Source organism: Oncorhynchus nerka, linkage group LG10, assembly GCF_034236695.1.
Source record: "Oncorhynchus nerka isolate Pitt River linkage group LG10, Oner_Uvic_2.0, whole genome shotgun sequence".
In the NCBI taxonomy this organism is placed as follows: Eukaryota; Metazoa; Chordata; class Actinopteri; order Salmoniformes; family Salmonidae; genus Oncorhynchus; species Oncorhynchus nerka.
Window position 1 is genome coordinate 25,104,744 of NC_088405.1, and position 17,422 is coordinate 25,122,165.

The window sequence follows — 17,422 nt, forward strand, 5'->3', positions numbered from 1 at the left end:
TTATTTTCCAAATAGCTTCAGGGTATACAATGCCTACAATTGCATCCTGGGTATATAACCAGCTGGCATACATGGGGTAAAATCTGTCAGATTGTTCTATCTGAAAACACCTCTCCTTTTAGGGATTATATCAGCCACCGTTGGGTGATCTATTTACATATGGTGTGTAGAACAACTGTTCATCACTCATTTTAGAGGGCTACTGTTGCTTAATCCTTTTCTGTTAAACAAAATAGAGATGGGGTTTGATGCAATGCAAATGTAACAATATTTCCCTATTCAAGAATATATAGACACATACTTTATTTGTTAGTGGATTTTGCCCACCAACAGAGACACTTTGTGAGGTTAAAGTCCATCTAGATGTCAATACCTAAATGAGTGCTTAGTGTTCATGTAGGTTCTCATGGAAAATGCATTCCGCTCGGGCCATTGGCCATCACACACTCCACCGCTACCCCACAGAACAGAGGAAGGGCACTGTTTTAAACCTGGTTGATATGGAACACGCTTCTGTGGTTAATATACCCCACCAACCTGTTTCATATGTGGATATTGCTTGGAGAGGAGAGGAAGAAGAGGGACGCTGGAGAAGATTGTGGAATGTTGAATAAGTGGAATAAACACCTACTGTAAAAACACCATGATGGAATAGAGACTCAATGGTAAGTCCATCAGTTTGACCGTTTTCATCATGCACATATTAAGTGTAACAATGTTAGATTTGCTGTTCTTATGCTTGGGTCTATTTGAGTTTTATATGGTGCCTATGTCACATGTTTATGATTCTCGTGTGTGAGGTTACATAACAGACTAGCTATGTACACTACCATTGTACAGTATCATCGTCCCTTCAGTAAGTTCCGTTTACCAAGATGTAAAATAAGTATGTATGCATGGTTTATTTACATAATGACGTTTCCAATCTGATAATGTTACTGATAGCATGTACAATCAAACCAATCTTCCCACCCTATATTACAGATTACAGATAGAAAGGTGGATATGAAATGTCTAGGAAACAGCAGAACATTTTCTTATGAATCAAATCAAAGTTTATTGGTTGCATAGACAGTTTAGCCTATGTTATAGCGGGTGCAGCGACATGCTTATTTTACTAGCTCCTAACAATGCAGTAAAATGTCAAACAAGCACACAAATAGAAAATTATTAAAATAACCAGAAATTAAGAAATGTAGAACGAAATAGCACTGTAACAGTAATCCAAATGCAATCTATACATATACAGTATACACCGGATGCATTTACACAAGATGAACTAAGAATGATATGTAGTGTAGATATATTAGAGTGAGCTATGTCAAGAATACAGTATATAAATACACAGTACAAAACTTCATGCAAAATGAATAGCATTGCAGGAAATTAGCTATGTGTATAGACAGTATAGACAGTATGTGAATAGAAAAGGTGTGTACAGCAGTATTTAAATAGGACAAGCCTTGACTAGAATACAGTATATACATATGAAGTGGGTAAAACAGTATGTAAACATTATTAAAGTGACCAGTGTTCAATGACTATGTACAGCACATACACTCTAAGAAAAAAAGGTTCTGTCCCCATAGGAGATCCCTTTTTTTTATTCCAGATAGAACGGGTTCTAAAGGGTTCTACCTGGAACCAAAAGGGGTTATTCAAAGGGATCTTCAATGAGGACAGCCAAAGAACCCTTTTTGGTTTTAGATAGCACCTTTTTTCTAAGAGTGTAGGGCAGCAGTCTCTAAGGTGCAGGGTAGAGTACCAGGTGGTAGCCGGTTAGTGACAGAGTCTAAAGTTCAGGGCTTATAGATTAGTGTCTGAGTATATATAGGGTGTATTCCATTTATTGTTCTGTCAAAGTGTTTTGGCAATTACAACTACAGTACCTCACCGCAATGGTAAGTTAAAATAATAAAGAAATAAAGATATCAATGTGATTTATGCCATGGAAGTGATCGGTGATCGCCCAATATTTAGGGAGTGGAGGAACGATGACTCTACCTCCATTACCTGCTGCAGTAGAAGGGCTGATAGTTTGACTCCAGCCCCTCTTCCCCTCGCTGAGAGGCAGTTGGACTATGACAATGAACCACAGGGGTACCCACCCCACTACCGTGGGCTGTCTCCTCACAGAATGGTATTCACTTGTTTTGTATAATAGTAGACAATAGTTAAATAGTACTTAAATGTAGACGCTTGTTTGATAAGCAGTTAATTGTAGTGCATTCCAATTAGTGCATGTGTTAATCAATAATCTCATGAACTACACTCCATGCGTAACACTCTGTACCATTGTGTTCCCTGAGCAGTCCCTGGTGGATGAGATGGAGGAGGAGTGATTGTACACTGAGGAGGCTTTCATCTGATGTATGGAAGCCTCTGGTGCCATTACTCCGCTTTAGCGCCACCCTTGTGGTCGTGGTGTTATATGCCCTGGCAGATCGGCTCCGCAGCTTTGTAGCTGACATCTTCATTCCCCAGTACCACTACCCGTTTGCTGTACCAATCACCTTTGTACAGGTAGGCCACCATTTGTTCAGGGTTATTATAGGAATAATCTGTGTCAGGTTTTGAGTTGTGGTGTTGGGATTTTTCACGAGCCAACATAATGTTTCTTATCATCATTAGGCCTTTGCTATGTGGTAACTTTTACAAATAATAATATTGCTAATTCCTGAAATGTGATTCTAGTCACATATTATCAATCTGTTCCCATAGATTAGTATGGGTAACATCTGCAAAATATGTGTATGTGACCAATACAATTTGATTTGATTTATGTGCTTATATAATGTGGTTATGAGTGTACATGTGTGCTTGTATATTAGGGAGTCTCCATATATGTGTACACTTACAGCAGTGGTCACCAACCTTTTCTGAGTCAAGCCGAGATCTACCACTCAAATTATTTTTAAACATGACTTCAACAGCGTAAGCCTATGCAACATTAACCAATTAAAAACAGTTCTGTTGCAATGACGTTTGTGTAGTAAGCTATAGGCCCAATACATTATTACTGCATATTGGCTCTGCTTGAATTGCCCTGCCAATGTTGTTCTTCTCTGACCATTTTGAAATCATCTATATATACACACATAAAATAAACGTGTACAGTATATGATCACACTGGTAATAGGTCATTTGTTGTATAATACAGTATGAAGATCCAGTCCATTTAAAAAATTGGAGGCCTCTTACACTTCAGTGCTGTAATGCAAAAATTCCAGCTAAATGCTTGGAGCATAGAATTAAAAAGTTATTTTCAGATATTATTTATCCTAATCAGACAGTTTTTTTTACATGGACGATATATTGGAGATAATATTAGACAAGTACTGGAAACAATAGAATATTGGGGAATATATATATTTTTATCTCATCAATCTACACACGATACCTAATTAATTTATTTTTACCTCTATTTAACCATGCAAATCAGTTAAGATCAAATTCTTATTTTTAATGACAGCCTAGGAACAGTGGGTTAACTGCCTGTTCAGGGGTAGAACGACAGATTAGTACCTTGACAGCTCGGGGGTTTGAACTTGCAACCTTCCGGTTACTAGTCTAACGCTCTAACCACGAGGCTACCCTGCCGCCCCATAATGACAAAGCAAATGTATTATAAATAGAAAAGTGAAATATCACATTTACATAAGTATGCAGACCCAGTACTTTGTTGAAGCACCTTTGGAAGTGATTACAGCCTCAAGTCTTCTTTGGTATGATGCTACAAGCTTGGCACAGCTGTATTTGGGGAGTTTCTCCCATTCTTTCTGCAATTCCCCTCAAGCTCTGTCAGGTTGGATGGGGAGTGTTGCTGCACAGCTATTTTCAGGTCTCTCCAGAGATGTTCGAATGTGTTCAAGTCCGGGCTCTGGCTGGGCAACTCAAGTACATTCAGAGACTTATCCCGAAGTCACTCCTGCGTTGTCGTGGGTGTGTGCTTAGGGTCGATGTCCTGTTGGAAGTTGAGCCTTTGCTCAAGTTGAGCCCAGTCTGAGGTCCTGAGCGCTCTGGAGCAGGTTTTCATCAAGGATCTCTATATACTTTGCTCCGTTCATCTTCATGCACTGTACTGTATGTTAGCATGTTTCTCACACTTGCTTTAGCCAAAAGGCAGCAGTGTTGCCAATGCTACTGTTGCCTAGCAATGCTTGACTCGCTTCAATGAATGTCTCCATAGCTCTTCAAATTGCCATGATTTGTCATTTGTCTGTTTCAGACCAAACAGCTAACGTTAAGATTAAGAATACTTTCCCGGTCTGGACGATCTGGAATGATAAAGAGAAGATTTATAATGCTTACTAGCTTTGTCCTCCTTTGCAGGATCATGCTAAGTGCTCTAAATAACTTAACTGGCTAGTTTGCCTGTCTCTAAAGAGAAGGGTGGGATGTACCCCTCTGTTTGGATAGAGCGGATTAGGAATAGTTTATACCAATAAAAAGTTACGGATGTTTGACAGAGTTTAGAGCGACAAAAAGTGTCTAGCTCACGTCTACTAACAGGTCTCTGTGTCATCATTGAGCAGCCTAAATGGAGCCGTTGCTATTGATACTCACAGACACAGAGGGCAAAAATTATGACGAGAGTGAAGAGAGTGACCACAATTACTGATCACAACTACACAAATATTGACCACACAACTACTGACAACATCTATTGACGACAACAACACAACTTCTGACCACAACCACACAACTACTGATCACTCAAATTTTTGACAACTACTAACCAAAACCACACAACATTTGACCACAACCGCACAACTAGTGACCACAATCACACAACTTCTGACCACATCTAATGACCACAACCACAGAGCTACTGACAACAACCACACAACGTATGACCACAACCACACAACTACTGATCTCAACCACACAACTTATGATAACACACCTAATGACCATTCAACTACTGACCACAACTTCTGACCACTACCACACAACTGTTGACCACATCTAGTGACCATAAAAACACAACTACTGACCAAAACCACACAACTTCTGACGACAACCACACAACCTTTGACCACAACCACACAACTACTGACCACAACCACACAATATCTGACCACAATAACACAATTGCTTACCATATCTAGTGACCACAACCACACAATGACTTACCACAACCACACCACTACTAACCACAACGACACAACTTCTGACCGCAACAAGACAATTGCTTACCATATCTAGTGACCACAACCACACAATGACTAACCACAACCACACAACTACTGACCACAACGACACAACTACTGACCACAATGATACAACTTCTGACCACAATAAGACAATTGCTTACCATATCTAGTGACCACCATATCTAGTCAGGAACCAATACACGCAGTCAGTCAGGAAAGCTAAGGCCAGCTTCTTCAGGCAGAAGTTTGCATCCTGTAGCTCCAACTCCAAAAAGTTCTGGGACACTGTGAAGTCCATGGAGAACAAGAGTACCTCCTCCCAGCTGCCCACTGCACTGAGGCTAGGTAACACGGTCTCCACCGATAAATCCACGATTATCGAAAGCTTCAATAAGCACTTCTCAACGGCTGGCCATGCCTTCCGCCTGGCTACTCCAACCTCGGCCAACAGCTCCGCCCCCCCCGCAGCTCCTCGCCCAAGCCTCTCCAGGTTCTCCTTTACCCAAATCCAGATAGCAGATGTTCTGAAAGAGCTGCAAAACCTAGACCCGTACAAATCAGCTGGGCTTGACAATCTGGACCCTCTATTTCTGAAACTATCTGCCGCCATTGTCGCAACCCCTATTACCAGCCTGTTCAACCTCTCTTTCATATCGTCTGAGATCCCCAAGGATTGAAAGCTGCCGCAGTCATCCCCCTCTTCAAAGGGGAGACACCCTGGACCCAAACTGCTATAGACCTATATCCATCCTGCCCTGCCTATCTAAGGTCTTCAAAGCCAAGTCAACAAACAGGTCACTGACCATCTCGAATCCCACCGTACCTTCTCCGCTGTGCAATCTGGTTTCCGAGCCGGTCATGGGTGCACCTCAGCCACGCTCAAGGTACTAAACGATATCATAACCGCTATCGATAAAAGACAGTACTGTGCAGCCGTCTTCATCGACCTCGCCAAGGCTTTCGACTCTGTCAATCACCATATTCTTATCGGCAGACTCAGTAGCCTCGGTTTCTCGGATGACTGCCTTGCCTGGTTCACCAATTACTTTGCAGACAGAGTTCAGTGTGTCAAATCGGAGGGCATGCTGTCCGGTCCTCTGGCAGTCTCTATGGGGTGCCACAGGGTTCAATTCTCGGGCCGACTCTTTTCTCTGTATATATCAATGATGTTGCTCTTGCTGCGGGCGATTCCCTGATCCACCTCTACGCAGACGACACCATTCTATATACTTTCGGCCCGTCATTGGACACTGTGCTATCTAACCTCCAAACGAGCTTCAATGCCATACAGCACTCCTTCCGTGGCCTCCAACTGCTCTTAAACGCCTGAGTAAAACCAAATGCATGCTTTTCAACCGATCGCTGCCTGCACCCGCATGCCCGACTAGCATCACCACCCTGGATGGTTCCGACCTTGAATATGTGGACATCTATAAGTACCTAGGTGTCTGGCTAGACTGCAAACTCTCCTTCCAGACTCACATCAAACATCTCCAATCGAAAATCAAATCAAGAGTCGGCTTTCTATTCCGCAACAAAGCCTCCTTCACTCACGCCGCCAAGCTTACCCTAGTAAAACTGACTATCCTACCGATCCTCGATTTCGGCGATGTCATCTACAAAATGGCTTCCAACACTCTACTCAGCAAACTGGATGCAGTCTATCATAGTGCCATCCGTTTTGTCACCAAAGCACCTTATACCACCCACCACTGCGACTTGTATGCTCTAGTCGGCTGGCCCTCGCTACATATTCGTCGCCAGACCCACTGGCTCCAGGTCATCTACAAGTCCATGCTAGGTAAAGCTCCGCCTTATCTCAGTTCACTGGTCACGATGGCAACACCCATCCGTAGCACACGCTCCAGCAGGTGTATCTCACTGATCATCCCTAAAGCCAACACCTCATTTGGCCGCCTTTCGTTCCAGTACTCTGCTGCCTGTGACTGGAATGAACTGCAAAAATCGCTGAAGTTGGAGACTTTTATCTCCCTCACCAACTTCAAACATCAGCTATCCGAGCAGCTAACCGATCGCTGCAGCTGTACATAGTCTATTGGTAAATAGCCCACCCATTTTCACCTACCTCATCCCCATACTGTTTTTATACTGTTTTTTTTAAATTTTATTTATTTATTTATTTACTTTTCTGCTCTTTTGCACACCAATATCTCTACCTGTACATGACCATCTGATCTTTTATCACCCCAGTGTTAATCTGCAAAACTGTATTATTCGCCTACCTCCTCATGCCTTTTGCACACATTGTATATAGACTGCCCATTTTATTTCTACTGTGTTATTGACTTGTTAATTGCTTACTCCATGTGTAACTCTGTGTTGTCTGTTCACACTGCTATGCTTTATCTTGGCCAGGTCGCAGTTGCAAATGAGAACTTGTTCTCAACTAGCCTACCTGGTTAAATAAAGGTGAAATAAAATTAAAAAAAATAAAACCACAACCACACAACAACTGACCACAAACACACGACTTCTGAACACAACCACACAACTACTGAACACCTCTAGTGACCATAACCACACAACCACTGACCACTCATCTACTGACCACTCAACTGCTGACCACAACCACACAACTTCTTACCACATCTAGTGACCACAACCACACAACTACTTACCACAACCACACAACTCTGGCCAAACAACTACCGACCTCTCTTATACTGACCACAACTACTGACCACAACCACCCAATGTCTGACCACAACCACACAACTTCTGACCACAACCACACAACCTCTGACCACATCTAGTGACATAACCACACAATGTCTGACCACAACCACACAACTTCTGACCACATCTAGTGACCACAACCACACAATGTCTGACCACAACCACACAACTTCCTACCACTCAACTTTTGACCACAACTACTGATAAAATCACACAACTTCTGACCACAACCACACACCTACTGACCACAACCACACAATGTGTGACCGCATCTAGTGACCACAACTACAGACATACTGACAACAACCACACAACTTCTGACCAGAACCACACAACTTATGATAACACACCTACTGACCACTCAACTGCTGACCACAACCACAACCACACAACTACTGACCACAAGCACTGACCACAACCACACAACTACTTACCACAACCCCACAACACTGACCACACAACTACTGACCTCTCTTCTACTGACCACAACCACCCAACGTCTGACCACAACCACACAACTCCTGGCCACAACCACACAACTACTGACTACAACCACACAACTTCTGACTACAACCACACAACTACCTACCACAACTACTGACCAAAACTACACAACTACTGACCACAACCACGCAACTACTGACCACAACCACACAACTTATGATAACACACCTAAAGACATACTGACCATTTGACTGCTGACCACAGCTACTGACCACAACCACATAAGTTCTGACCACAACCACACCACTGCTGACCACATCTAGTGACCATTAAAACATAACTACTGACCACAACTGCACAATTTCTGACCACAACCACACAAGCACTGACCACAAACACAACTTCTGACCACATCTAGTGACCACAAACACACAACTATGGAGAACAACACAACTTCAGACCGCAAGAACGCAACTACTGACCACAACCGCAAAACTTCTGACCACACAACTACTGACCACTACAACTGACCACAACCACACAACTGCTTTCCACATCTAGTAACCACAACCACATGACTACTGACCACAACCACGCAACTTCTGATAACACAAATACTGATCTCTCATCTACTGACCACAACCACACAACTTCTGACCACAACCACACAACTACTGACCACAACTTCACAACTTAGACCAGATGCACACAACTACTGACAAGAAGCACCATACTTCTGACCAAACAACTACTGACAACTCAACTGCTGACCACAACTACTGACCACAACCACCCAACTTCTGACCACAAAAAAAGTTTCTTACCACATCTAATGACCACATCCACACAACTACGGACAACAACGACTCAACTTCTGACCACAACCACACAACTGCTTACCACATCTACTGACCACAACCACACAACTACTGACCACAACCACACAACTTCTAAACCACAACCACACAAATACTGACCACAACCGTAAAATTTCTGACCACACAACTACTGACCACTTATCTACTGACCACAACAACTGACCACAACCATACAACTGCTGAGCACACATCTAACTACTATATCCACACAACTTTTGAGCAGAACCACATAACTACTGACCACAACTACTGAACCACACAACTACTGACCAAATCTACTGATCACTACTGACTATGATTTCACTATTCAAGTTATATAATCAAAGTACAACTTTTTAAACTTCTTTCACTATCACAAAAATACTTTTAAAAGAGCTTTAGCAAGCCTCACAACTTTACTTGTAAAGTTGCAATCTAGTTATTATTATCATATTTATTATTTATCCTGCTACCAGTCACTTTCTCCTAATCCCCGCCTACATGTACATATCTACCTCAAATAATTCAGTATCCCTGCACATTGTAAATGCGGTACTGGCACTGACCCTTTATATAGCTTCTTCTCTTATTTATTGTGTTTTAAAAAAAGTATATATATACATTTCATTTTTTTTATTAGTTATACTATTTTGATATTGATTACTGCACTGTTGGGTTGAGCTTGCAAGTGAAGCATTTCACTGTACTTGCGCATGTGAAGTTGAACTACAGTATATCTGTGAGTGGGATCCTGGGTGAATTGATACAGTACATGTTTTGCACATGCATGATTGGAAGACCCAGGCCCAAGGCATGAAATAACCCTAAATCACCTGAGTTTGTTTTTTTCTTGATACTGCAGGACATAATCGTCTAACTCTTGCAATCTCCACGATGGTTCATGTTTAAAATGGCTATTGATGGCTAATGTTTAAAATGGCTAATGTTTACCTGTGTTTATGGCATGTCTCTCCCAGGTGTTGGTGACTCTGCTATACTTGCTGGTCCTCCATGCCGTGGGCCTGGCACCACTGAAGCCCTACTCTCTGTCTCTGGGAGAGCGCCTGCTGGTGCCCTCTATCTGTGGGAGTGCCCAGGCTGTGCTGGGTGTGTGGGCAGAGGCCAGTGCCCACTCTGGCATGTACCCACTCACCATGGGCCTGCTGCCTCTGCTCTGTGTGGGCTGGAGCCACGGCCTGCGACTGGCACTACTCCCGTCAGTCCACCTAATGGGCCTTATCACAGTCATCACTTTCACCTCTGTCACTATCACAGGTAAATGCGTTTACAGTGTTTAGCTTGAGGGGAAAGTCAGCTCTCTAACCAGCATTTACCAGTTAATAACAGACTCATAGCCTCAAATGTGATGGTGTGTCAATCATCTGTTGTGTCAGTACACTAACTCACCCCTTCTCCCTACAGTGTCTCAGGGTGTCCCGTCAGTGGAGGTTCTGGAGTGGCTCTACGCCCCACTGGCCCTCCTTCTCCACAGCCTCTCTCTGACCTGGCTGGCCAAGGTGGCTGAGAACAAGCACCGGCACCACATAAGCTCCCACATCTCACCCTTTGACCTGTACTTCACCCTGATGGTGAACCAGAGCCTGGTGCTGGGCGTCCTGTGCCTGCTGCACCCAGAGGGCCCCCGGGCACTGAGCGAGGGTAGCTGGCATAGTCTGCTATTCATGGGGTACCTGCTGGCCATACTGCTGCTGGGAGCGCTACAGAATCTCTTGGTCGACATGGCCGCTCTGGCCTTCTCACCGCTGGCTGCAGCACTACTTCACACTGCACATGGATTAACAAGACCTTTGTACAGCCTGTTGTAGAGATCCAACATAGAGGATGAAGTTGATGGTAGAGACTAGTCAGTCTGAAGTCAGTTTTGCATTCCTCCTAATGATAAAAGGGAGGATTTGTCAAGGATAATCTGATCCTAGATCTGTGCCAGGTGCAGGATACATAGCTTTACTACAGAGCAGTATAATTCACTCTAAGGCCAAGACTTCAACTCCCATGGTGCATTTCTTGGGACTTTTACTACGATTGCATTTTGTTCCTAACCTTTGGGCTGGATTGATTGTTAACTTCAACCATACAGGAATTATCAGGTGACTTGAATAAAATCCAATCAAGCTTTATTTATACAGCACATTTCAGACATGGAATGCACTGCATAGCAGTGAAAATCAATGCTGTGCTTTCTGATAACGCTGCCAAGGGGTAACACACATTTGGGAGAACAAGTATTTGATACACTGCCGATTTTGCAGGTTTCCCTACTTACAAAGCATGTAGAGGTCTGTAATTTTTATCATAGGTACACTTCAACTGTGAGAGACGGAATCTAAAACAAAAATCCAGGAAATCACATTGTATGATTTTTAAGTAATTAATTTTAATTTTATCGCATGACATAAGTATTTGATACATCAGAAAAGCAGAACTTAATATTTGGTACAGAAACCTTTGTTTGCAATTACAGAGATCATACGTTTCCTGTTGTTCTTGACCAGGTTTGCACACACTGCAGCAGGGATTTTGGCCCACTCCTCCATACAGACCTTCTCCAGATCCTTCAGGTTTCGGGGCTGTCGCTGGGCAATACGGACTTTCAGCTCCCTCCAAAGATTTTCTATTGGGTTCAGATCTGGAGACTGGCTAGGCCACTCCAGGACCTTGAGATGCTTCTTACGGAGCCACTCCTTAGTTGCCCTGGCTGTGTGTTTCGGGTCGTTGTCATGCTGGAAGACCCAGCCACGACCCATCTTCAATGCTCTTACTGAGGGAAGGAGGTTGTTGGCCAAGATCTCGCGATACATGGCCCCATCCATCATCCCCTCAATACGGTGCAGTCGTCCTGTCCCCTTTTCAGAAAAGCATCCCCAAAGAATGATGTTTCCACCTCCATGCTTCACGGTTGGGATGGTGTTCTTGGGGTTGTACTCATCCTTCTTTTTCCTCCAAACACAGCGAGTGGAGTTCAGACCAAAAAGCTCTATTTTTGTCTCACCACATGACCTTCTTCAATTCCTCCTCTGGATCATCCAGATGGTCGTTGGCAAACTTCAGACGGGCCTGGACATGCGCTGGCTTGAGCAGGGGGACATTGCGTGCGCTGCAGGATTTTAATCCATGACGGCGTAGTGTGTTACTAATGGTTTTCTTTGAGACTGTGGTCCCAGCTCTCTTCAGGTCATTGACCAGGTCCTGCCGTGTAGTTCTGGGCTGATCCCTCACCTTCCTCATGATCATTGATGCCCCACGAGGTGAGATCTTGCATGGAACCCCAGACCGAGGGTGATTGACCGCCATCTTGAACTTCTTCCATTTTCTAATAATTGCGCCAACAGTTGTTGCCTTCTCACCAAGCTGCTTGCCTATTGTCCTGTAGCCCATCCCAGCCTTGTGCAGGTCTACAATTTTATCCCTGATGTCCTTACACAGCTCTCTGGTCTTGGCCATTGTGGAGAGGTTGGAGTCTGTTTGATTGAGTGTGTGGACAGGTGTCTTTTATACAGGTAACAAGTTCAAACAGGTGCAGTTAATACAGGTAATGAGTGGAGAACAGGAGGGCTTCTTAAAGAAAAACTAACAGGTCTGTGAGAGCCGGAATTATTCCTGGTTGGTAGGTGATCAAATACTTATGTCATGCAATAAAATGCAAATTAATTATTTAAAAATCATACAATGTGATTTTCTGGATTTTTGTTTTAGATTCCGTCTCTCACAGTTGAAGTGTACCTATGATAAAAAAAAATACAGACCTCTACATGCTTTGTAAGTAGGAAAACCTGCAAAATCGGCAGTGTTTCAAATACTTGTTCTCCCCACTGTATATAAACTGAACAGTACCAGACCCAAAATCGAACCTTGTAGAACACCATGTGATATGTATTTTCTCTGAGTTATGTTCACCAAGAGATGGAGATGACAAGTGCCTGGATTAGGACCTGCGCCGCTTCCTGTGTGAGGCAGGGTCGTACTCTGCGGATGTTGTAGAGCATGAACCTACAGGAACGGGCCACCGCCTTGATGTTAGTTGAGAACGACAGGGTGTTGTCCAGGATCACGCCAAGGTTCTTAGCGCTCTGGGAGGAGGACACAATGGAGTTGTCAACCGTGATGGCGAGATCATGGAACGGGCAGTCCTTCCCCGGGAGGAAGAGCAGCTCCGTCTTGCCGAGGTTCAGCTTGAGGTGGTGATCCGTCATCCACACTGATATGTCTGCCAGACATGCAGAGATGCGATTCGCCACCTGGTCATCAGAAGGGGGAAAGGAGAAGATTAATTGTGCGTCGTCTGCATAGCAATGATAGGAGAGACCATGTGAGGTTATGACAGAGCCAAGTGACTTGGTGTATAGCGAGAATAGGAGAGGGCCTAGAACAGAGCCCTGGGGGACACCAGTGGTGAGAGCACGTGGTGTGGAGACGGATTCTCGCCACGCCACCTGGTAGGAGCGACCTGTCAGGTAGGACGCAATCCAAGCGTGGGCCGCGCCGGAGATGCCCAACTCGGAGAGGGTGGAGAGGAGGATCTGATGGTTCACAGTATCGAAGGCAGCCGATAGGTCTAGAAGGATGAGAGCAGAGGAGAGAGAGTTAGCTTTAGCAGTGCGGAGCGCCTCCGTGATACAGAGAAGAGCAGTCTCAGTTGAATGACTAGTCTTGAAACCTGACTGATTTGGATCAAGAAGGTCATTCTGAGAGAGATAGCGGGAGAGCTGGCCAAGGACGGCACGTTCAAGAGTTTTGGAGAGAAAAGAAAGAAGGGATACTGGTCTGTAGTTGTTGACATCGGAGGGATCGAGTGTAGGTTTTTTCAGAAGGGGTGCAACTCTCGCTCTCTTGAAGACGGAAGGGACGTAGCCAGCGGTCAGGGATGAGTTGATGAGCGAGGTGAGGTAAGGGAGAAGGTCTCCGGAAATGGTCTGGAGAAGAGAGGAGGGGATAGGGTCAAGCGGGCAGGTTGTTGGGCGGCCGGCCGTCACAAGACGCGAGATTTCATCTGGAGAGAGAGGGAGAAAGAGGTCAGAGCACAGGGTAGGGCAGTGTGAGCAGAACCAGCGGTGTCGTTTGACTTAGCAAACGAGGATCGGATGTCGTCGACCTTCTTTTCAAAATGGTTGACGAAGTCATCTGCAGAGAGGGAGGAGGGGGAGGGGGAGGAGGATTCAGGAGGGAGGAGAAGGTTGCAAAGAGCTTCCTAGGGTTAGAGGCAGATGCTTGGAATTTAGAGTGGTAGAAAGTGGCTTTAGCAGCAGAGAGAGAAGAGGAAAATGTAGAGAGGAGGGAGTGAAAGGATGTCAGGTCCGCAGGGAGGCGAGTTTTCCTCCATTTCCGCTCGGCTGCCCGGAGCCCTGTTCTGTGAGCTCGCAATGAGTCGTCGAGCCACGGAGCGGGAGGGGAGGACCGAGCCGGCCTGGAGGATAGGGGACATAGAGAGTCAAAGGATGCAGAAAGGGAGGAGAGGAGGGTTGAGGAGGCAGAATCAGGAGATAGGTTGGAGAAGGTTTGAGCAGAGGGAAGAGATGATAGGATGGAAGAGGAGAGAGTAGCGGGGGAGAGAGAGCGAAGGTTGGGACGGCGCGATACCATCCGAGTAGGGGCAGTGTGGGAAGTGTTGGATGAGAGCGAGAGGGAAAAGGATACAAGGTAGTGGTCGGAGACTTGGAGGGGAGTTGCAATGAGGTTAGTGGAAGAACAGCATCTAGTAAAGATGAGGTCGAGCGTATTTCCTGCCTTGTGAGTAGGGGGAAGGTGAGAGGGTGAGGTCAAAAGAGGAGAGGAGTGGAAAGAAGGAGGCAGAGAGGAATGAGTCAAAGGTAGACGTGGGGAGGCTAAAGTCGCCCAGAACTGTGAGAGGTGAGCCGTCCTCAGGAAAGGAGCTTATCAAGGCATCAAGCTCATTGATGAACTCTCCGAGGGAACCTGGAGGGCGATAAATGATAAGGATGTTAAGCTTGAAAGGGCTGGTAACTGTGACAGCATGGAATTCAAAGGAGGCGATAGACAGATGGGTAAGGGGAGAAAGAGAGAATGACCACTTGGGAGAGATGAGGATCCCGGTGCCACCACCCCGCTGACCAGAAGCTCTCGGGGTGTGCGAGAACACGTGGGCAGACGAAGAGAGAGCAGTAGGAGTAGCAGTGTTGTCTGTGGTGATCCATGTTTCCGTCAGTGCCAAGAAGTCGAGGGACTGGAGGGAGGCATAGGCTGAGATGAACTCTGCCTTGTTGGCCGCAGATCGGCAGTTCCAGAGGCTACCGGAGACCTGGAACTCCACGTGGGTCGTGCGCGCTGGGACCACCAGATTAGGGTGGCCGCGGCCACGCGGTGTGGAGCGTTTGTATGGTCTGTGCAGAGAGGAGAGAACAGGGATAGACAGACACATAGTTGACAGGCTACACAAGAGGCTACGCTAATGCAAAGGAGATTGGAATGACAAGTGGACTACACGTCTCGAGTGTTCAGAAAGTTAAGCTTACGTAGCAAGAATCTTATTGACTAAAATGATTAAAATGATACAGTACTGCTGAAGTAGGCTAGCTGGCAGAGGCTGCGTTGTTGACTATGTAGGCTAGCTGGCAGTGGCTGCGTTGTTGACACTACACTAATCAAGTCGTTCCGTTGAGTGTAATAGTTTCTACTGTGCTGCTATTCGGGGCTAGCTGGCTAGCTAGCAGTGTTGATTACGTTACGTTGCGTTAAAAGAACGACAATAGCTGGCTAGCTAACCTAGGAAATCGCTCTAGACTACACAATTATCTTTGATACAAAGACGGCTATGTAGCTAGCTACGATCAAACAAATCAAGCCGTTGTACTGTAATGAAATGAAATGAAAAATGTGATACTACCTGTGGAGCGAAGCGAAATGCGACCGGATTGTTGAGTGCGGAAGTTCTGTTCGGTAGACGTTGGCTAGCTGTTGGCTAGCTAGCAGTGTCTCCTACGTTAAGGACGACAAATAGCTGGCCAAACAGTTCTATTTTTAGTTCAAACTGACTTTTGTTTAAGTTATATGTGCTTCCATCGCATTTTGAACTATAGTTTTGTCACAAAAACTGTTGTGTTAAATAGAAAATGTGCCTACTCTGGTCTTAGTGCGTGTACAGCTCACAGATTGTGCCTGAATGCTGTTCGGGTAGGCTGGACATAATATAATTATTTTATTTGTATTTGTCAAACGGCAGTCAAACATCGATCATCATGTTACCAGAATCAGATCCTTGATATTTATTGGAAAGGCGCATCAAGATCAGCGTGCACTTTCACCTCCTTGTGAAGTTCATCAAAGTTATTTCATCTGTTGACTACTGTGGAGTCTTAGTGGAAGGACCACACGCCATTTCACAGTGTGGCTCCAAGTTTATTTTGACCTGATGGTTTTATATCAATATTTGGTCTTTCCCCTGCCATTTCAAATAAAATAAAATTGTATTTGTCACATGCGCCGAATACAACAGGTGTATACTTTACCAAGAAATGCTTACAAGCCCTTAACCAACAATGCAGTTCAAGAGAGAGTTATGAAAATATTGACTAAATAAACTAAAGTTAAAACAATCTTACAAATCAAAAAGTAATTCAAGAAAATTACATAACAATAACAAGGCTACATACAGGGGATACTGAGTCAATGTGAAGGAGTACAGGTTAGTTGAGGTCATTTGTAAAGTGACTATGCATTAGAGGTTGACCGATTATGATTGAAACATGTCCAATTTGGTTTAAATAATGCAAAACCAAAGTGTTGGAGAAGACAGTAAAAGTGCAATATATAACATGTAAAAAAGCTAACGTTTAAGTTCCTTGCTCAGAACATATGAAAGCTGGTGGTTCCTTTTAACATGAGTCTTCAATATTCCCAGGTAAGAAGTTTTAGGTTGTAGTTATTATAGGACTATTTCTCTCTATACCATTGGTATTTCATATACCTTTGACTATTCGATGTTCTAATAGGTACTTTAGTATTGCCAGCCTAATCTCGGGAGTTGATAGGCTTGAAGTCATAAACAGCACAATGCTTGAAGCACAGCGAAGAGCTGCTGGCAAACGCAGGAAAGTGCTGTTTGAATGAATGCTTACAAGCCTGCTGCTGCCTACCACCGCTCAGTCAGACTGCTCTTATCAAATCGTAGACTTAATTATAACATAATAGCACACAGAAATATGAGCCTTAGGTCATTAATATGGTCAAATCCGGAAACTATCATTTAGAAAACAAAACGTTTATTCTTTCAGTGAAATACGGAACTGTTCGGTA

General features: G+C 44.4%; 1 protein-coding gene across 1 annotated transcript; it reads left to right on the forward strand.

The window, feature by feature from the left end:
* The first annotated feature begins 2,322 nt into the window (after positions 1 to 2,322).
* On the forward strand, positions 2,323 to 11,465 carry LOC115136325 (uncharacterized). The gene is made up of 3 exons (XM_029671911.2): positions 2,323 to 2,523; positions 10,132 to 10,429; positions 10,577 to 11,465. The coding sequence occupies exons 1-3, from the start codon at positions 2,323 to 2,325 to the stop codon at positions 10,978 to 10,980; spliced, it is 903 nt and encodes a 300-aa protein (XP_029527771.1). The 3' UTR covers positions 10,981 to 11,465.
* Positions 11,466 to 17,422: the final 5,957 nt, after the last annotated feature.

Excerpts from the sequence above, each read along its gene's own strand:
- LOC115136325 (XM_029671911.2), top strand. The coding sequence starts at position 2,323 with ATGAGATGGAGGAGGAGTGATTGTACACTGAGGAGGCTTTCATCTGAT. Across the intron at positions 2,524-10,131 it reads TACCAATCACCTTTGTACAG|GTGTTGGTGACTCTGCTATA; the intron begins GTAGGCCACCAT and ends TGTCTCTCCCAG. Across the intron at positions 10,430-10,576 it reads CACCTCTGTCACTATCACAG|TGTCTCAGGGTGTCCCGTCA; the intron begins GTAAATGCGTTT and ends TTCTCCCTACAG.